This window comes from Canis lupus, chromosome 13, assembly GCF_048164855.1.
Source record: "Canis lupus baileyi chromosome 13, mCanLup2.hap1, whole genome shotgun sequence".
In the NCBI taxonomy this organism is placed as follows: domain Eukaryota; kingdom Metazoa; phylum Chordata; class Mammalia; order Carnivora; family Canidae; genus Canis; species Canis lupus.
In genome coordinates this window covers 51525802-51547879 of record NC_132850.1, presented here as the reverse complement: position 1 = coordinate 51547879, position 22078 = coordinate 51525802, and the positions used below count along the sequence as shown (strand labels likewise).

At 33.1% G+C, this 22078-nt stretch overlaps 1 protein-coding gene and 1 non-coding gene across 5 annotated transcripts in view; one reads left to right on the top strand and one right to left on the bottom strand.

The window, feature by feature from the left end:
* The window catches only part of FBXW7 (F-box and WD repeat domain containing 7), a 233766-nt gene that overhangs the window by 179081 nt on the left and 32607 nt on the right, over positions 1–22078 (top strand). The window contains exon 3 of one of the 4 annotated variants that reach the window (XM_072773642.1): positions 224–11586. The exons of 2 other annotated variants lie outside the window; for them this stretch is intronic. In XM_072773642.1, coding sequence (XP_072629743.1) covers positions 224–286 — 63 coding nt within the window. In that variant the 3' untranslated portion in view covers positions 287–11586. Of the gene's footprint in view, positions 1–223; positions 11587–21523; positions 21950–22078 lie in introns of those variants that run through there. One more of the 4 variants, XM_072773640.1, reaches the window with a different exon arrangement.
* LOC140603302 (U6 spliceosomal RNA) lies at positions 4906–5012 on the bottom strand. Its single transcript, XR_012006300.1, has one exon. It is a non-coding gene; the product is annotated as a U6 spliceosomal RNA (small nuclear RNA).

The following is a 22078-nucleotide window of genomic DNA, read 5'->3' as shown; positions in this document are numbered from 1 at the left end:
AAGTAGTTGTAGCAAGTCTGCTCTTTTAAAATGTCTTGATGCCTGAAAGGCATTTCATGAAACTCAATATCCATTTCATGGAACTCTTAGCCAATTAGAAATAGATGGATGTTTCCCTAACATACAGAAATATGAAACTTTAAAAAGCCAGCATCCTCCATCTCTTCCCTAGACTGGTCTATTCAGGTGTCCACCAGTTACATTTGTGCCTCTTTCTTTCTAGATCCTTTCCATGACATCACAGTCTAGCTTCTCTCTCTGGTTGGAATGTTTCTCCTGGCACTGATTGCATCCACCGTAGTCCTCATCCATCAGTGGAATATACTGTAATTGTTGCGTTACATTTGGCCCTTAGGCAAATTGTGTACTGCCTAGTGATGTTATTTGATAGCTTTATATAGTTATCTTGTCTCCTCAATTAGGCTATAAACTCTTTGAGTTCAGAAATTATCTTGAATGTCTTTTTATGCTCCTAGTGATATGCAGGAGAAGGTTAATATAAATATTCTTATGACTAATGTGTTGAAGTATGTGTTAAACTTGGAAGATTCTGAAGGAGTTTTTGTACTGTTAAGAATATGGCATGTTTTTGTTTACTAAATGTTTTAAATGACTGTGCAGCTGTGATTTTGAATATTTCATTTTCTAAATTTAAATAAACTCAGATACAGTTTGACACTTAATTTTAAAAGTAATTACTACTTACCAATTTTGAAAACGAAGGAGAAACAAACATAGGGTAAAGTCATTTCAGTGGTACTTTTGAGATTCTACAGTAGCCCAAAAATGTCAGAAAGTGCTGAAATAAATAAAAAATATTACAATATGTTGGAGAGAAGGAAGAACAGGGTGGTGATTTGAACAAGGCTGGAGAGAGATTTTAATAGAGTACCTGAGTTTTTGTTTTGTTTTGTTTTGAGTAAACTAAAATGTGACTTCCTAAGGCTCTTTTCCTTACATACACATTCCATTGGAACTGGGGGAAAATTGTCATTTTCAACTGATCTGATATGCTTTATTGTCACTACTTATTTTACCAATAAAGGAATTAGTTACCACATATCAGACCATTCTATTTTAAATCCTATCAGTCTTTGTCTTCTTAAGAATGTTTCATGTGTCATGCATAAACATGAGTAAACAATGTAAATTATAAATTTTCTTGAGGTCTTACTCTCTGTACTATGCAAGGTACTAGCAATAAGTAAAAAGGTGATGACTCTTCATCACCTGTACCTGAAGATATACAAAAGTGAAAAATCACAATCCTTTATGCATTAGGTAGTCTAGTGGTAAAAACCAAAAACAGATCTTCACAGTACAAAAGGATAATTGCTTAAATGTGCCCATGTACAAAGTACTGTGGGAGCGTGAGAGGGTCACCCAAGTCTCAAAGTAAATGACTCAGGAAAGGCTTCACAGTAACTTTGAAGTAAAACATGAAGGATATTTGCTAAGCAGATGATCAGAGAAGTGATGGACAGAAGGAACTTGTATTATTGGTTGGGTTCACTCACATCTTGGCTTATCACATTATTTATATTGCTGCAAATTATTTGCTTATATCTTGACATGACATTTTTCAGTTATTAATAACAGCCAAAAAATATGTATTGAACACTTAGAGTCAAAATTTTCTAGAACCTGTGGATATTAACAGTGAACTAGATAGATAGTATGCCATCATGGAGCTTAGGTTCTACCTTATAGAAACAGAAAGGTAGTTATGCGAATGTTTTGATGACAATAAAATAATAATAGTAGTCTAACTTGAGATGCAGAGGAAGCACCATACCTGCCACATATGAACTCATATAATCTTTAAGATAACCTTGTGAAGTAGGTATTGTATCATATTATCTCTATTTTACAAATGAGGAATCTGAGGCATAGCAAAGTTAACTTGTCTTAGAGCTAATAAGTGATGGAACTGAGACTCTACCTCAGACATCTGGATCTAACATCACAAACACTGTGATACACTGACCTTGGTAAGGTTTGTTGAGTGAACAGATCCTTAGTTTCCAAATGTTGTAAGGGTTAGCTTTTGTTGTGTAGTCCTGGGTTTTTAAATGTGTAATTCTTATTTGTTCTCACAATTTATGATGGCCTCAGTATTTAGTTACTGATAACATTACTTTCTAAATATTTTCGTCAAGTGATGTCTTTATTAGGTTGTGCCTATTAGTTGTCAGATACGACTGTAAAACAAGTTATGATGTGATTTATAAGGCTACAACTACATTGTAGAAATAACTGCCATCAATTGTCATCTCTTTCGTTGATAAACAACGATCTGTTCAAATAACTTAGTACCTTTAACATTACAGGGCCAGGCTATTAAGATGTAGTATGGGAGATAGATGAAAAATATGCTAAAAAAATAATAAACTTGGTACTAAGTCCTGGCAAGGCAAACAAGTATGAAATAAACCAACTGTGCCTTGTCTGCAGACCAGATATCCAGCAAGTCCTGAGAACTAAGAATTTTTTTAAAGTTAGCCAAACCTAACTCTAAGTAACCTAAGATATAGTCAGTTTTATTATTAATCTGAATAGTCCTAACTTTGCTGCAAAAAATACTAATGTATAATATACTGGAAGTGTTCAGTAATATATATGCACCATATTGCTTTTCTAAACTCCAAAAAGTTCTGAAGTCAGCAACACAGCTTTCTCCAAAATTGTGGAACTAACTCCACAGACCTTTGAGTTTTACAGCTATCTCCCACATACAAAAAATGAAATACACTTTGAAATGTCAAAGTAGTCAAAGCCTTAGTCTCTGAGTACATGCATATTTAAATGCTTTAAAACATACATTATATAAATGAATACCTAAATTTTACTAACCTTATTGTAGGCAACTCCATTTAATATGATAGTTCAGAGTTTATTTTTCTTCAGTGATTAAATGTAACTCTTGTTAGCAGACTTTATACATTAAATGAGGAATGAGAATCTCTACCACTTATTTTACTTCTTCCAGTTTTTTCACAGAAAATTAATACCACTAAATTAATTTATATTCTGCTAATATGTATTCTCCATAACTCCCTGTATGTGTTGCTAGTGTAACAAAGATGAGTAAGGCAGAAACCTGCCTTTCCTTAAGGAGGCTACGGACACTTGGCTGTCTCTGGGAGACTTACTCATTGTCCCCATTTTACAATCACACATCAAAATCAGAGGAACATGGATTAATTAACTTATTCAACAAATAAGCATCCATTAATTGCCAGGCACAGTTCTGGGCACTTCAGATACACTAGTGAACAAAGCAGAAACAGTCCTACTTTTTTTTTTTTTTTTTATAATTTAACACTTTAGTGACCCTGAGAATTCTACCTAGAAGCGGATGGCATATTTGATCTGTTCAGTATGGGGTGTCTCACCCGACTCTCTTATTTACTGGTACACTTTACTAAGTCATCTGGTGGTAGTTTGTCTTACAGCTTCTCCATATGTATGTAAGGCTGCCTACATACATGTGCATGCAGGTACAGACACACTTTGACTTGACAGGACTATGTTGGTGACTTTATATGTATAATCTATTGGTTTTCAAATACTATTAGATAGTATTTAGTACAGAATAGTATTTTGAGGTTCTGAAAGATCAAGTATGATTCTTTTTATTCTTTTTATGTTATTGAAAGGAAACTTTATATCCTAATGGGCACATCTAGTGATTTCTTTCTGGGCTGTTCCTGGGTCAGAATTAGAGCTCTTGACTCTATCTCTGACTTGTGGAAAGTTGCATAAATTAATGTGTGTCTCATGTATAAACCAGTTAAATAATGGTTGATATAGTTAATAGTAAATATGTTTATGGTAGGTGTAAATAATGATAGATAGAATTTAAGGTTTTTTTAATTTATTAGAAATTTCACCATAGATGTAATAGCAGAAAGAACTACCATTTGCGGTAAAGCCAATGACATTCTAAATGTTAGGAGTTACAGTTCAATTATTTCCATTTATAAGTACCTATTGATGCAGTGCATGTACTTATTTGCATGTACAATGTTTTGTTTCTAAGTTGTGAGAAGTAAAATAGATTTTTTTTCAAAAGTAAATCTAAGATTAATAAAGTTTTCTCTTGTGACTTTGGTAAATCCCTAAATGTTTATGTTTATATTTATAAATTTTATTGACATTTATTTGGGTCTAGAGGAAAAGCAATTAGGAGTATTTCTCAAACATTAATACATTAATACTGATTCCAAAATCACATGGCTAGTTATTTATCATTATTATATGATATTTCATAAAATAATAGAGAAATCTATTTTGAGAGAAAAAATGTAATGTTGGATGCAATTTTCTTAAATTTTTTCTCCTTGCTAGTGGTGAAAATGAAAATTGAAACTTGTGGGTTATTCCTATATTTAATTACATTTTTGTGTGTGAGTGATTTCATAGAGTTCACTTGGGAGCAATTTAAGCTTAAACAGCTTTTCTAATAATCTACAGAAATCTCTGCATTATCACCTTAGATTTTCAAATGTCATTGTTACTACTAGTTTGAACATGTAGGGGCAGTATAGTACTGTTTTTGTAAACCTTGTCTGAATTTGTGGGATTTTGAATCTGTAAGTAGTGTTAAAAGTTCGTTCTTCTTTGCAAAAAGGCAGCTATATGCCTTACTTTTTAAAGGATGAATGGGACTATTTCATTAAGTTGAAACTATTCTTTCAATTCAGGTTCTTATGTATATTATCCAAAAGCTTTTATATGATGTAGGCTCATGGCCTTAATCTATATTTGAAGTCAAGAAATATGTTAAGCTACTTAACAAGAAAAAAGTGCACTTTTATCATTAGACAATAAAAATGATAGGTAAGTGGCTTTGCAAAAATAGCAAAATAATTAAAATCAGTGCAGTTTTCCTCCTTTTTAAAAAAACATAGAGAATGCTTCATGAATTTGCATGTCATCCTTATGCAGTGGCTATGCTAGTCTTCTCTGTATCGTTCCAGTTTTAGTATATGTGCTGCCAAAGTGACCACTAATATTTGTGCAATTTTACTCTTAGTCATTCTGTATCAATCTTTTCAAACACAGAGGTTTAACTATGAGAATTTTTTAAGTAAAGTCGTAATTTTTCAATCTGACAACTGAACAAAACTTAGATTACTAAATAGTCTTTTTTTAAGATTCAGGTATTTTTTTCAGTATCAAAATGATTAGGGTTATTACAAAGTTGATAGTTGATAGGTTTTTTTCCATTTAAATTGATTTACGCTTAAAAACAACTGAGTAGTTTTCTTTTCCATTTATTCATTCAGTAACTTCTGTGAGTCAAGAACTGCTTTAGGCATTTGGAGTTACCACCACAGTGAATGAAAACAGACTCCAGTCCTCACCCTTATGGAGTTTATATCAGAATAGTGGAGTGCTTAACAGCATAGATGATAGTCATTTAAATTTGGTATTATATTCTTAGCTTCACCACTTAATAAGCCTCGTTAAATGAGATAATATAAGTACCTACTTCATAGGGTTGTTGTAAGAATAAAATGAAATAACTTATACAAAGTATGATTATATAATAAAAACTTTAATAACTGTTATGAGGTCCACAAAATAGTTTTTTAGATATGTTGGTAAAAATTATAATTAATTCTCCTGACATGATAGTACTTATTTCTTTTAAAGTTAGTGTTTTGAATATTTTTTTCACATTTAGTTTCTTCAAATTGTGAAAGAAAATGCATAGCACCAATTTTGAATAGTCATTTTTCTTAAACAGTTTCCTGAGTGACTGTTAATCTCTAAATGGAAAGCTACTGCACGTAAAAAATTAATGTGATTTGGTTCTACTTTCGTTATGTAGATTCATTCAGTGTGACTATCATATGTTTAAAAATTAACCCCATTATGTCTTACTAAATTAAGGTAACATGTCTATCTTAGTATTTTGTTTGGAGTTTCTCAGATGTTTAGAATAAATATGTTGGCTTCAAATACCATTAAATTAAAACAAAAGGCTGTATATGAATTAAAAACAGTTTATCGATTTACATGTAAGCTGCTAAAATGTCTAGCAAATAGTTTTCATTATGATTTTAAGCTCTGACTCCACTTCTTTCCCTAGAGGCCCCAAAATAAGTTAATTAGGAAGTGGAACATACTTGTTAACATCTTTGAAAACTAGCTTGTCAAAATGGCCCCTGGAATATCATTACTATATAAGAATTGAGACCGTTAAAGAATTGATTCACAAGTCTTAACAAAAATGCTTAGAATTGAGATCTTTCTTTGGTGTGCTAGTTCTCTTTATTTTTTAATTATGTGGAAACCCCATATAGTACCCCCCCCATACACATTAATGAAATTCTCACCCACCCCACCTCTGTATAGTAGCTTATCTGCTGTGTTCATGCTGCAACTGCTGCATTGAGGGGAAGTAGTGTTCTGCCGTTTTCATATTAGCTTTGTTATCATGCAGTATTTTCAGCTGCTCATACTCATTACCATACAGCTGGTATGTAGAGAAGAGAAGGAAGCAAGCAGAAGTTGTACTGTCTACAAGAATAAGAAGCTCTCTTGCAGATGGGGTGCTGGCAGATGGGGCATGTGTTTGAACAGGTTTTACTAATAACAGAGTGCATTAAAAATCATTCTGAAAAAGTCCTAAGGTCAGTGCCATGAATTCAGAGCTTGAGAGGTTGTTCAGCTTTTTGTAGACCTTATTAGAATATTAATTAACTCTAATACAAAAAAGTAATAAATGGCCAACCACAACCTCTTCCAGAATATTTTTATCAGTTTTTTCTTTTTTCATTTTAGAATATTTTCTCTTCAGTGTAATTTAAAAATCATTGATACTGTTCACTACTGTCTGTCATTGTCTTGCACTGTATTTTGTACTTTTCAATATAATTACTTAAAATTCCCAGACTATGGTTATATACAGAAGTATATATACTTTGAGCAATGTAATAACATTCTTCAGCTTTAATATATAAATGTTAAAATATTTCTTAGAAGATGAAAACCAAAGAGGATTTAGAAATGCCTATTTATATTGTTGACTACATTGAAGTTTAAGATGAATTATGTTCTATCTCCATTCAAAGTTAGAAGTGAATGTTATATCCCAAAATGAATCTTTTGTTAAAATTATTACTTACAGTAAACTTTTCATATTCACAAAACCAAACGAAATAGTAATGAAATAACAGTAGCTTTAAAAAAAAAAGTATTTCAGTAGGATCTTATTCCTTTTGATCTTTTTCATTAATTGTAGTGTTTCTTGGTAGATCCTGTCTCAGTGGGAGATCATGATAAAAAGCAAAATAAAGATAGCCAATTATATGTAAAATATGCAGTATTCAGTTTAATTTTAATGGAAATGGCACTTAGCCTGTTATTTTGTTCATAGAGATTAAAATATATATTGCCAAAGTTTTTTTTTTAGGTGATATTTTAATGCTTTTGGTTAACTCTGAAAAACTTTCATGCTTAAGATTTCTTTGTCAGTAAAATGGAGATACAAAAATGCTATCTGTTGTGTTAATACCAATGAATAAATAAAATACTTTGAGATCTGTGGGAAATGATGTACATTAAGTGTTGTTAAAAGTGTGTATATCCCTTTTAATAGTAAAAGTTTATATTCTGTTGGGCATTTTTAAAGGTACAGGAAATCCTAAGCCAGGTTGGCTTTTAATAGCAAAGATAATTGCATTTTGTTGCATATCAAACTATGTATTTTCTTCCAGTTTAGTTTATGCTTTAATTGTGTAACTGATAAATATCCAGAAAATTTTAATACTCTTCCCTGAAGGGGAAATATATGTATATAAATATATAAGATACTATAAATAATACTATTTATAACACAGTACTAAATAAATAATAAATATATAAAATGTGTTGTTCACCTATATTACCTTTCCTTATACTGAAAATTATGAGTTTTTCAAATTATGCTGAAAATTAATAATTTCCAGTTATTTCTGTAATTCTGTCATTATTGATTAAAGTGAGTGCTATGTTGTTCATTATCTCATGTAAATATTATTTATTGATACCCTGATAAGCATAAGGACTATGTGAGGAGATGAGGTAAAAGAATCAAAATAGAAGTGGTCACTGCTTTCATGGAATTTGCAGTTAAATGGGGGAAAGATGGACAAATAATTAATGTGTCTACACTGTGACAAGGCATTGGTTCAAGCACTGTGATTAACAGCTTTAGAATGGGGAGAAGGTGGCCCTGAGAAGGGAATTTGAAATGACCTATACATGGATGGTTCCCATATTTTCGTCTCCAATCTAGACCTTTGTTCTGAGCTCTGGAGCTAGTTGGAGCATATCCTCACCTGGATATCTCAAACCACATAGGATCAAACATGTAGTTTGTCACCCTCCCTCCCCCAGGAAAGAAAAACAAGCAAACACCGACTCTTGTCCAGTATCCTCTCTCATGTCCCATCCAGTTGCATAAGAAACCTAGGTGTCATCCTTGATAATTCCTCCTCCTTTACTCTTTATGACTAATTGATCTGTCACCAAATCCTATCAGTTTTGTATCCTAAACATCTCTTAAATGTTCACTTCCATCTGTCTTTGTTGCACCTAGCTAGTCTAAGCGACTATTATCTCTTGCCTGGCCTGGTGAAGTAACTTCCTGACAGTCTCTCCACATCCACTCTCACTTCCATTCTGGTTTTAACATTACATTTAGAATGATTTTTCAAGAGACATATCTGATTATTCCCTTCCTGTGACCATGTCCAGCATTAGCTTTTCATTACTCCTACAGCAAAGACCAAAATCCTGTATGAGATCTTGCATAACCTAGGTCTTGTGTACTTCTCTAGCCTCATTTTGCACTATCTGTAGAACTGGTATTCTGGGCACTGCAGCCATAGGGATGCCCTTCCCCCACCACAACACACTTTAGTCATTCCTTCAGAGGAGTCTTCTCCGAACCCCCGGACTAGCCCCAAAACTTAACATGATGGATGCGTTGTCCTAACACTGCAGTGTTTACCACAGTCTTGCTTTTGCCTTGTTTTGTTTCATTTGTCTTCCTCTCCTACCATATTGTGAAAGCTCCTAAATAACCATTTAAATCTACATTGGTTGTAATTATGTATCCCAGATAGAATAGAAATAATTAGTTGAAACAATGTAGGATAGAATCATGGAGGTATGTATCAACACTAATATTTACTCCTAGGGAGTGATAACTACACATGGCTGAAATTGACATTTTTTAAAAGATAGATTGGCCCTTACAAAAAGATCTGTGTGGGGCAGCCTGGGTGGCTCAGTGGTTTAGCGCCGCCTTCAGCCTGGGGCCTAATCCTGGAGACACAGGATCGAGTCCCACGTCGGGCTCCCTGCATGGAGCCTGCTTCTCCCTCTGCCTGTGTCTCTGCCTCTCGCTTTCTCTGTGCCTCTCATGAATAAATAAATAAAATCTTAAAAAACAAACAAACAAACAAACAAACAAACCAAAAAGATCTATGTGATGAAATTAAGAAACAGGACCAAAGTGATAACCACATATTGAAGTATATGTTGTATACATACTCTGAACCCCCCCCCCCAACTATTACTTAGTTAATAAATATTTTAGGCTGTCTTATTAAACTAAAAAATTTAAAGTCAAGTAGAAGTCATAATTCCCCATTAAGTGTTTTGAGGTCGTAATAACAGCATTTAAAACAGTTTCTTTAGTGTTGGGATACATAACTTTTGCCAGTTTTCTGTAGTTTTCAGATCATTTGGGTAAGGGAGAAAGACCTAGTACCTTTTCACAAGGTCTTTCCAGTGAGTTACTTGGTGTGTTCTGTTCTAAGCTTTTTTTTTTTTTCATTATTTCATGTTTTAGAGATATAAAGTATACGGCATGAAGGAGAGGATAGGATATAGTTCGGGGCGGGGGGAGTTAGAAAAGGAAGCAAAACCCATATATTATTGTAAGCACCTTTCATCAGATTTTCTTTCACTATGCCTACTGATGCCTGCTTTACTCTCAATATAATGTCAAAGATAACAGGAACAAGGCTTCACCAAGGAGGCATTGCAGTAGTGAATTAATTCTTTGTCAGGCTGCTCTTGGTAAATTCCCAGAAGTAAAGTGTATCAGAGTATACAATTAGCTACCTACTTTGTCTCTTCTTTCTCGTGTCTTCTGTGACTTAACACAGATTTCATCTACACATCGCACATTTGCATACTGAAATAGCTCAGGAAACATCCTAGAGATTTCTTAACTACCAATACTACTTGCTATGTATGTAGAAACCTTATTTTCATTTTCTATAAACTGGAGACCAAGATTTGTCTGTGTTCAAATCCTAGCCATCCTATTTAGTAGTTATATGCCCTTGGGGAGGTTATCAAAACTCTCTGCGCCTCATCTGTAAAATGGAATAATAGCATGTACTTCATAGGGTCATTAGACAGCTTCAGTGAATTTATATAAGTACCTTGAAGAGTGCTTGTAAGTTCTCTGTATACTTAATTTTCTTAAGAGAACTTCTTTAAAAAAAAAAAGTTGCTTATTCTTTTTAAAGATTTTTTTTTTTAATTAGGGACAGAGAGAGAGAGAGAAGGGGGGGGGTAAGGGGGGAAGCAGGCTTCGTGTAGGGAGCCTGACATGGGACTTGATCCTGGGTCTCCAGGATCATGCCCTGGGCTGAAGGCAGCACTAAACCGCTAAGCCACCGGGGCTGCCCACAGTTGATTATTCAAGCTTGAATTAGTTCACGGTATTTTTGATGGTGGGCAGTAAACGAACACTCAAATCAGATTAAGTATAGTGTTTATTTTCCCTTTTCTTTCTTTAGGCTTAAAATATTGCCTTGTGTTTCTTGAAAGTATCTCTTCCTCTTTCTAGCTCTATGCATTGTCATATGAATTGAGCAATTCCATTTATCAATTATATTGATCTGTAATTTTTTATTGACTGTCCTTCCCCCCTGAATTGGGAGTTCTTCCAGGATAGAGATTATATCTTGCTCAATTTTGCCTACTTTTTGCTTTGTGTCTGGCTTTCAAGAACCCTGGCTAAATATTTCTTGAATGTAGCAGATGTAGATCTATCAAAATAAAATGTTTGAGTCACTGTTTAGTTTTTTCTTCCCATCTTGTTTCATCGTTTAGAAAACAGGGAACCCTTATATGAAGCAGGATTCATTTGGGTGAGACTAATAATATTACAGTGGAATTTGGGGTTAGAGTCTCACCAGAAGTTTTTCTCACAGTAATTTCCTTTTTCTATGCTACCTATATAGAAAAACAAATATAGTACGTTTCACAAAGTTAAAGTCTTTGAAAGAAATGAATTGGAGAGTAACTTACATCTTGGTCTAACAGAATCCGTTTTTTGCAATTGTCTAATAAAAGCTAGTTGAATAAAGATATCTTTAAAATACCAGTTAATGTTAATATACTCCCTACATTGTGATCATGATGATTAACGTCTCCATTTAACATCTCTTGAAAAATATGTTCTTAATATGCTGTTTTATCTCTTGATAGAATAACTTTAAAGGAAGGGCTGAAAATGAAGAAGGGTTTGTGTGTGTGTATGTGTCTTTATCCCAAGGGCTAACAAAATATTACAACTTTAAGAATATTCCATAGTTCAACATCTTTTTGCTAGCTTTGACTTTATGTGTATTAGATTTAAGTTGTTCCTCATAGGATTTTTTTTTCATGTTGTAAAAGTTTGAACATGTATTGACTCAAAAAGAATTTAAGATTCAGTTTTCCAAGAGTGTTCTCAAATCACCATGTAACAGTTTTCAACAGACCAGCTGTGTGCACAGAGCAGATCTTAAATTGTAATGCACATTTGTTTATTAGTCATTGTGCCATCATTACATACCATGAGTTCACACAGCTGGAAGGAAACTCATGATATCCGTCCTGCAGAAAGAACTCTTTAGAATCATGTATCAAGTGTGGCATACTTTCAAAGTTAGTTTTTAAACATTTAGAGGCTTTGAGTATTTATAGACAAATATGTTCTTAGATATGAAGGAGCTTTTTAATAAAGAAAATGAATAAAATATTTCTATTATAGTAGTTTTGCCAAGATGCCAAAGTGCTTCTGACCATTGTTCTTATAGTTCACTGCAAATAAAAAAACTACTATAGTTTGTTACCTTTTCAGATTAATAATTATTTTGAAAATACTTCCACGACAGGCAAAATTATGTCAAACCCTACTCATGACCCATCTATTTATAGCATTTTTTTTTGTACTCTACTTTTATTTACTGAATCTTCATAGTCTGTTGGAATTTCCTGAAAAGCCAGGGGATCATGTAGGCATTATGCTAGTCAGATAATTCTTGATTCTTTCAAAGCAAAGAATGTGGTTTGTTAAATTATATATACAGTAATTGCTTTAAAATGTAAATTGATGTTTCGAAAATGCATCTTTAGAATCCTCCTTTTTAAATGTAGTGGGGGCATGATTACTAGGTTCTTTCCTACTTGACAGCTACATCAAACACAAATACTTAAAGAGTAGGCAAGCTACTTTAAGTAAAAAAAATTTATTAAAGATCACCATGATGCACACTTTCTAGAGTAAGAACCTGGGGTGATATATATTTCTTACTGCCCTAGCACCCAACACTTATTAATTTTAAGTGTTTTTGAATAAGTGAAATAAGTTCAAGTCCACTGGCTTTGATTCATAACTAGAGTTTGTTTTATTATTTATTTATTTATTTGTTTGTTTGTTTATTCATAACTAGAGTTTTAAAAGATCAGTTAAAGTTATCTCTTCTCATTTTGAATTCTTCTGGAAAATTCATAAGATGACTGAGATGAGATGTTATATTTTAAAAACTACAATAAGTGAGAATCTGGACTTTATCTGCTAGTCAAATTTTATAATTGGACATAATTATCAGAATTGGGAAACGAACCAGTAGAAGATTACAGAGTTGAGAATAATACATATTTTAGATTAAGCAGATCTTAGATGACTACATGCTAATGAGGGTATACCTGAGTAGGATTGTGTGTAAGGCTATACTAAGCTTTAGTTGAAGGCTTTTTTCCAACTTTGAGATTCTGTGATTATGTTCCAGAATTTTTTATGATCACAGAGATGTAAAAAGTGTACCTTGGGTAAAATCCCTTTGTCTCGAATAACTAAAGGTAACCATATCTTTTTACCATTTGCTAAAATAAGGCTGACAGAGGCCTTGTCCATCTACAGAGATCTGAGACCAACATCTTTTTCTCAAAAAGAATAAATTATCAAATGTAAAGATAAAATTGGAACATAGAAAGTGGAAGAGCAAGGAAATAGAGATATGACACAATAGATACTCCTCCATTCTATAGAATTGAGTTACTAGATATAAAGATTTAGAATAGTGCTTGGCACATGGTACAGATTAATTATTACCTGCTATTCCAATTCTCTTTCCTAAGTTTAGGAATCTTTTTGAATAGGTGCTGAGTTTGAGAGTAAGTATGATGGAAATGGAAGAGTAATTGCTGCATGAAAGAGTTGAAAAGAGTTCAAATACAGTTATATATTCTTTTCTCTGTATCTCTAATTTCAGCAAGTGAGAATTACTTTGTTGTGAGCAATCTTTAATTTTATATACATTTTTGTAAATATAAAGATTATAGGCAAATCTATATACAAAAGTTGTGTCATGTTTACTCTCATTCTAGACATCCTCTAATGACTTCATGTTGCACTTTGAATTAAATCTGAACTCTTGACCATGACTTACAAGATCCTACATAATCTGGCCCTTGGTTACCTGTCTGACATCGTCTTGTACCAGTCACTTCATCCTAGCCAGACTGGTCTTATTCTTGCTGATCCTAGGCTCTACTCTCTCAGTTTGACTTAAAAGTTGTTTCCTGGAATATGCCATTCAAAATTAGCCACACTTCTCTACTACCCTTAGTACCTACTTCTTTCATAGCACCTTGTTTTATTTCTCTCTTAGAACTAAGCATTATATGAAATTGTCTTATTCATGTGTTAGTTTACTTATTATGGGTCTTCCCTCTCCCCCCAAATGTAAACTATATGAAATTAGAAAGCTCATCTGCATTGCTTGCTACCTTATACGTAGAGCCTAGAACAGATATTAGCACATAGTAAGTGCTCAAAAGGTTATGCAAGTGAATTTGTTTATTGACAAGTAAGATGAAAGAGGGAAAAGCTCTTATTAAGCCACTTAGATGACCATTGTGAACATTTTTATGTATTTACATAGGCTTTTCTCTATGCATGCACACAGACACTTAAATATTTGCATGTATATTCTTTATATCATGTGTTTGAATCATAGGTACCTTCTACTTTACAGTAGCCCTTCCCCTAGTTCTGGACATGATGAACAGTTTCTCTGACTTTAACATTTTCTACAATGAAGAATTTTCCTTAAAAGGAGGCTTGAGTCTGGGGGTTGGAAGGGGAGGGAATCAGGAGAAAGAGGTGGGAGTAGAACAAGACAAACCTTAATTTTCCAAGCAAGTCATTCGTTTTTGAATACCAGAGGCCCTTTTCCCACATATTGATGAAAGTCAATGAATCATATAGCCTACTGCCCTGAGTTATGTTTTTTATTGTCTTTTCATCAAGTTTTTGGGAGATTATAAGGTGTGAATGAATATTTATCAGATCTCTTCTTTGTGCATCATTCCCCCCTGTATTCAAGAGAACAAGCTGCTTGTCTGTATGATCTGGTGTAAGTGCCTGCTGAAACAGAAGGACCCCTTTATTAGTCAGTGTTTATAACTAAATAAAAAGTCAACAGTCCTTACACCCACACAATAAAGTTCTCCTTGTACAGAAAGACACATATTATCCCTAAAATGGGAGAATGAGTCATGGCAGAAAGTACTTTTGAAGAAACCATCACTAGTAAGTTAAAGAATATTTTAACAGTATTATTAAATGTTTGCATTAGGAGATATATTACTAAATAGGTTACACCCTAACGAACCTTATAAGACCAATGACTACTAGAAGTCTTACAGATGTTGTTAATTCTTCAAGCTGAGGGCCGTGGTAGTTCCACGAATATCTTTGGTCCACAGACAGTAATTTCCTTTTTACTCAACATCTACCAAAATTCTGTCTTTTAAGCTTAGAAACAAGACTGTTTTATATGACATCTTCTCAGACTATTTGAATGATTTCTTCATTTTCTGACCCCCTATCCTACCCAATTTGGCACTATAGATACTCTACTAGTTTCTTGCCAGCTGGATTTTAAGTATCTTGGGGGTGGGGGTGAAAGGCTATTATTGTAATGTTCTAATTTGTCTTTAGTAGCATTTTGCAAATATTGGGAAATAGGTGATTATTTCTTAATGGTTTTCTTTTAACCGAAATCTTTCAGTTTCTTTCACTTTTTCCCCAATCACTACCATGTCTTTGCCTCAAATTTCCCACATGTAGCAGAAGCATAGTCATATGGACCCAGATAATTATTCTGCAAACTGAATAATCACGATTTAGAGTTTGCATGTATAATTGCTATTTGCAAAATAGGACACTTTTTTTTTCTTTAGTAATGTCTGACTATTTTTTTTTATAGCTTATTTTGAGCTATCACTTATCTAATAGAAATCAGTTAAAAGTAGTAAACTTGGGACCAGGGTATTAAGGTTCTAATATAGCTGTATAACCCTGAGCAAAACATTTAATTCTCTCTCTCTCTCTCTCTCTTTTTTTTTAACATTTAATTCTCTACATCACCTTTCTCTCCTGTTGGTAACAGTTATTATTTTATAGGACATCTTTTATACCCTGGGCATCTACTAGATCCTCGTGATGACTCTGTGGTTTAGGTTGGTAAAGTAAAAGATAATTACCATTACAAAAAACAGAACTCATAAAGTCAAATAACCCCTACCAAGGCTGCACTCTAATAATGGCAAAGCTGGTGTTGAAACTCAAGTTTCTCCAATTCCAAAGCTCATGTTCGTTTCACAAATGAAGGGGAATTAGATTACATGACTTCCAAGTTCCCTTCTAGTTCTAAACATATGGCTTCCTGCTATTAATGTTTTTTGTTGTTGTTGTTGATTCACTTTTTTACTTCTTAGCCTTTAGCCTTTTTGGTCATGACTAAACTTAAGTCATGAACAATGTAAGAAATTAATTCTAGAATTTTAAACAAACCTTGAAAGGTTATTTTAGTACTAAAATATAAGATTGATATACCGCACCTATAGAAAATTTTTCTCAAATCAGGTAAATATATTTGAACATCACAACCAGCAGCAGTAAATATAGAACTAGATAAAGTAGAAGAGTGAAGGAGTCCAGGCCTTAAACTAAGGGAAAATTGATTTCATTCTTTTTCCATGTTAAATTCTTTCCTGGGTCATAGTTGCTGCTTCATTTTTCTTGAGGTCAACATTATTTTTTATATTTTCCTTACCTTATTGGAGGGATTGCTATAAAAAATTTATAACAGAATTTTGAAAGGAAACTTCTGCGTATGAATTCAAGATGCTTACTGATAGTTTATTTTGGATTTGAAGCATGAAGTGTAAAGATTAGTGGATTTCTGAATAAATCAGAATGAACTCCAGAGTGACTTACCAACTTTGTCAAATTGTTACAGGTATTGCTTGTCTGTATAGAGGTATTATAAAGAGTGTTTTGGTATATCTATTAAGTTTGATAGCTCTATAGCAATATGAACTTCAGAAGAGCAAACAAGCACAATTCCCATCTTCATTGTTCTGTGGCTAGGATAAATAAAACTCAGCTTGTGTTATTTTGTCAAACTCTTTATGTTTGTATATTTATTATATACTGGTAGATATGTACATATGCACTTATATTTATCCGATAACTAATTTGGCCCAATTAGTAGGGATGAAAAAAACTTTTACTGCTTGAATTAATGTTGCAATTTATTTGTGTCAAATCCTCATGGGCTGCATTTTTGTAAATAGAGTTATAAATACTTTAAACTTGAAAAAAAAGAAAAATTTATGAAAGTTCCACTCCTACAATTAGAGTTATCTTAAAAATTGTTTAAACCAGTCTTAGCTATAGCTTGATTTGTATTTTGATTTATTGAGGTCAGGATTTTATATATTATTATTATAAGCACTACCTCCATCCCCAAACAATTTTATTTTAAAGTTACATATATTATAGTGTTTGTGATTTTTCTAATCAGTAATATTTCAGTATTTGTTTACTTGGATGGTAATTTCAAACTAAATCTGGCTCACCTTGTTTTATTTTACATATTCTCAAAAAACAACTATTTTCAGTGTGAGTTCTAAAAGTCATATACACATATGACTTTTGTTCTGTGTCATAATTTCAATAGAGGAAGAAAAAGTTTTCTTAATGACATACTATCCTGTACCTGAAAAATACTAGATAGTAAATAAATGCTTAATTAATGAATAGAGTGGGAAGTAGCTATTGATCAATACTGCCACCCACTTGCATTAGGGAAAATGTAGATTCTGGGCATATATACTATTTTAATTTGTATTACCTGTGATAGGACAAGCTATAACTAGCCAATTTCAGTTGTGAACCTTTTAATAAGAACTCACATCCCAGAAAGTTAATGACAGTGGGTTAGCATGAGTTCAAAGTTTGTTTCAGCCTCAGCTTGCTTGACATTCCTTTCTTTGATGTTGAAGATTTGAGCTGTCTCTAATCTAAATTCTATGCTGGGGCAAGACAGCTAATTGTGTAGGTAGCTTTTCTAGTATAATATCAGAGTAATGAATGTTGTCATAATAATAAATAAAATCACTGACGTAAGAATATAAACATATTCTTCTATTATAAAATGGAAGTAAATTTTTAAATGTTATCTAGATGGGGTGCCCAAGTGGCTCAGTCACTTAAGCATTCGGTTCTTGATCTCAGCTCAGGTCTTGATCTCAGGGTTGTGAGTTCAAGCTCTATGTTGGGATCCATGCTGGGCACGGAACCTCCTTAAAAGAAAATGTTAGCAAGATAATGAAAAGAACCAATAATAATATCAATTAATTCTAATACAATAGACTTTTTAGAACTAAGTATAACATAATTATGCTTTAGAAAAATGATGCCATGGTTGCTCTTTTTGCTTATATGGCCAGTTACTCAAAAGCATTAATTATTTGTTATGTATCATTTTTCTACTGTGTCTTAGAGTAAGATGGAAACCTTCAAGGAGTAAATAGTAGTGGAGAAAGATGTATAAAAATAATGACAATGAGGTATGATAAGTGTAATAATATAAGAATATATTTAAAATAGAAATAATGAACTCTGAGAGTCAAGGTGGAGAAAAGTTACTTTATCACTCCTTCCCCTGTTGACACTATGTATAAAGATACATACTTCTCTGAAGATACATGATTCAGTGAAGACTACTGTTTGTATTGTTCTCAGTATTTACATGTAGATTAGTTTTGGTTTCTGCCCATAAGTACAACTTGCCCTTCTAAAAACTTAGTCAGTCCAACTAATGTGTCAGAAGGAGCCACTTCTCTTGTGCTAGTTCACAGGTTAATCATTCTTTTGCCTTATTTCCCAGAGGCTTAGACTCTGGGACAGTACATCTTCATATCTTTGTGCTGATTGATTGATCAATTGATTGATAGACTTTGTTAAGTTGCTCCTCTCATCCATTCTTCTTATATATCTAGCTCAATAGGAGATAGTGATGAGATGAACATTGGGTCTGAATTAGCAGTCACTTCCCTTGCTAATAGATTTCCAGTAAGGTTTATAGGTTTATAATCAGCACAAGAAATACTTTTTTTATAGAATGGAAAATTTATTACTTAGCTTAAATTACATGAAGATTTACTTTATCATAGTGAAAATATACTTAAGACATTGAGGTAGTGATTCTAAAAATTTAGATGACAAACACAAGTATTGTCTAACAGTAATAGTTGACTAGCCTTTTTTTTCAGTGGACTTACTAGTTAACATTCTAGCATAGAGCATAAAATACTTTTTTTTCCTGAACTTATTTAACATAGACTATGGACTGATCTCAGTTTTGAAATGTTTCTGCCTACCACAAAGATAAAAATAAATAACACACATAAGGCTTTTTCAGTCATACTACTAAAAAACCTAAATCTCTGAATAAAGTTTGAACATCTGTATTTTAGCCAAGATGCTCATAAATAGGAATGGAGAATGGTTTTATTTGCTTTGTTCATCTGTAGATCATGATGAAATTAATAGATCACAACTTTCATTAATAGTACTTCAGAATATTGACAATTATTTGTATTCATTTTCTTGAAATCTGGGTAGAGATTTGGTTGACTAGTTTTGCTTGCCAATTTCTTTCTTCACAATTCAAATTAACATTGTAAACAAGATAGTAGGGAGAATTGTTGAAATGTTGGGAAAATAAAGTCGTGAGCACTTATAAACATACACTTTCTCACTTAAAGGACAAAAACTAATAAAAATAATTATCAAATGGGACCCATGGAAGATAGGGATGTGGGGTGGTGGAAGGTATTTTCAATATATATATATTTTTATTATTATTTTGATTTTTGAATCATGCAAATATTTTGCCTATTCAAAAAATGAAGCATGCATATATATATATATACCTACGTATAAGTTATGCATTTGTGAGGGTCAGATTTTCTCATAACTTCATACCATATAAAGGAGCTATGTAACCATAAGATCATTTCTTTGAATATACACTTATAGGTCATTTTCTTCTTTAAATATCCTAAGTTTTGAGACAGTGTCCTTGGTTTATTAAAGTTGGTCTATGTCCACAACTAAGTAGACTTAATTTGAAAAATTTACTTTGTTTAGAGAGAGGATATGATTGCAGCTGAAGTCAAGGTATGTACTGTTAGATGACTGATGTGTAGTCCATTTGTACTCTAATAATCTAGTTACCAGTGACAAGTTTTAGGGAAAATTTCAGGTGTTCATTTTATAAAAAGTTTCTTCAGATAGCCCAGAATCGAGGTGGATAATAAAGAGGAAATTATTTTTCTTTACTTTGTTTTTTGTTTTTTGTTGTTTTTTTTTTTAAATCTTGAATTCTCTGAATCTTCTAACCAAAGGGTTTATGGGTCCAATCCTAACAGTTGAATTTTTTTTTATTTGCTAAGAGAGATTTCTTTTTAAAAAGAACTTTTCTTTGAAGTAAGCTAATTGTTTATTTAGAAAACTAACTTTTTGCTGTGTACATATATATACTCTTTCTGAGAGTAAGAATTAAGAGTCAGATTTTTTAAAAAGATAATATAATATAGAGAATGTAATTTCCAGAAGATCCAAGATGTACATCTTCATAAAATTTTAGATCGTCTTATTTCATTTATGTTTTAAAGTAAAAGACATTATACTGACTTAATGTCTTAGTTATAAAGGTAAACATTTATTTTTTAAATTATGATACTACTTTATGTAGCATTTCGAATCATTTACCTAATGAAAGTCATTTGTTAACTATAGCAGAGAGTAAGTCCAAATAGTATTTCTTTTTTTCTCAAGAAACTTAAGTACTTAAATCACCATAGGCACGCAGTTTACTTGTAATAAAGAATGTTAATGGGGAGGGTAGGAGTTAATTAACTAGACCCTTAATAATGGGCCTTTCTAGTCCAAGGAATCTTATAATTGCTTCTGAAGCTAGTCATGTAGCAAGTTGCAAGATAAAATATCTAGATTTGTGAAGTAGTCATTCTGAGAAAAAGGTTGCCTTCAGGCAAGTTTTGGTATTTTGTTATTATGTAAAATGCCTTTTTAAAGATAAGCAATACACACTGTCAGAATAATTTTGGAGGTCCAATACTTCCTGTTTACTCAAGATTAAATTCACAAATGAGGGTAAGACTCTCCAATGAGCCCAGTTTTTGCTGTCTTTGGAGAAAGAGTCTTTTGGCCAAACTTTATATACTTAATACCAGTCTGATAGTCTTAAAAATATATTGTCATGATTACTAAGAATTGATGAAGTGTGTGGTAATTTTCATGATATGTTTTACATGAGTGAAATGGAAAAACATAGGGAATATTTTCATTAAATGTTAGTATAAGAAATATGCATTTAAAATGTAACTTATTACATAATTTCTGCAAATGTTGTTTGCTCCAAACTGGTTTACTTTAGCATAAATCCCCCCAAAGAATATTTAATTTCTCCCTTTGGGATGGCTCATTTTGTACCATCTAAGCTACTTGAAAAATGTGATCAGGCTGTGCCAGGACTGCAATAGGATAACAGTTAGTGGAAATAGCCTGCTTAGCTTCTGTTGGGAGGACTGTATGGAAAATATATTCCATTTTCAAAATGTTTCTGAAAGCACTTATTTGTGGAAAGGATGCTTGCCATTTAAAACTCTTCGGAAATGCAGGTTTTACAAAATACAAAATAATCTCCTGAAAGTTTGAAAGGGGAAGGGGGCTGTCGTGCGGGGGCGGTCTCATTTGCTGCCCACATCCTCCCTCTGCTCGGTGCGTTGTGTGCTTACGGGTTCCCTGGAGCGGATCACCATATAATTGATGTGCAGTCTGCATTGCTGAATCCTGGACTGCACCATTCTGTGTTCAAGGGAAGATGTAATCTGATCCCTCTGCTGCTGAGGGAGGAATCTGTTCAGTCAAGGCTTTGACAGGGCATAGTCTCCTCCAATAATCTTCTCGGTTCTCTCTCATTATTCCCTCGAGTTCTCCTCAGTCAAGCTGCATGTATGTATGTGTGTCCCGAGAAGCGGTTTGATACTGAGCTGCATTTGCCTTTACTGTGGAGTTTTGTTGCCGGTTCTGCTCCCTGATCTTCCCTTTCTGACGTGCCTGAGCATGTCCACATTAGAATCTGTGACATACCTACCTGAAAAAGGTTTATATTGTCAGAGACTGCCAAGCAGCCGGACACACGGGGGCACAGAATCACTGAAGGGGAAAAATACAGAAAATATGGGTTTCTACGGCACACTAAAAATGATTTTTTACAAAGTAAGTAATCTGTTTTCTTCCTGTGTTGTATGATTGTGTGTGTGTGTGCCTGCCTGAGAAGGAAAATCTGTATCATCAGAGATGGCTGCAGTATCCTCTAATTTTGGTGGGTGGCTGGATGGCTGGTAT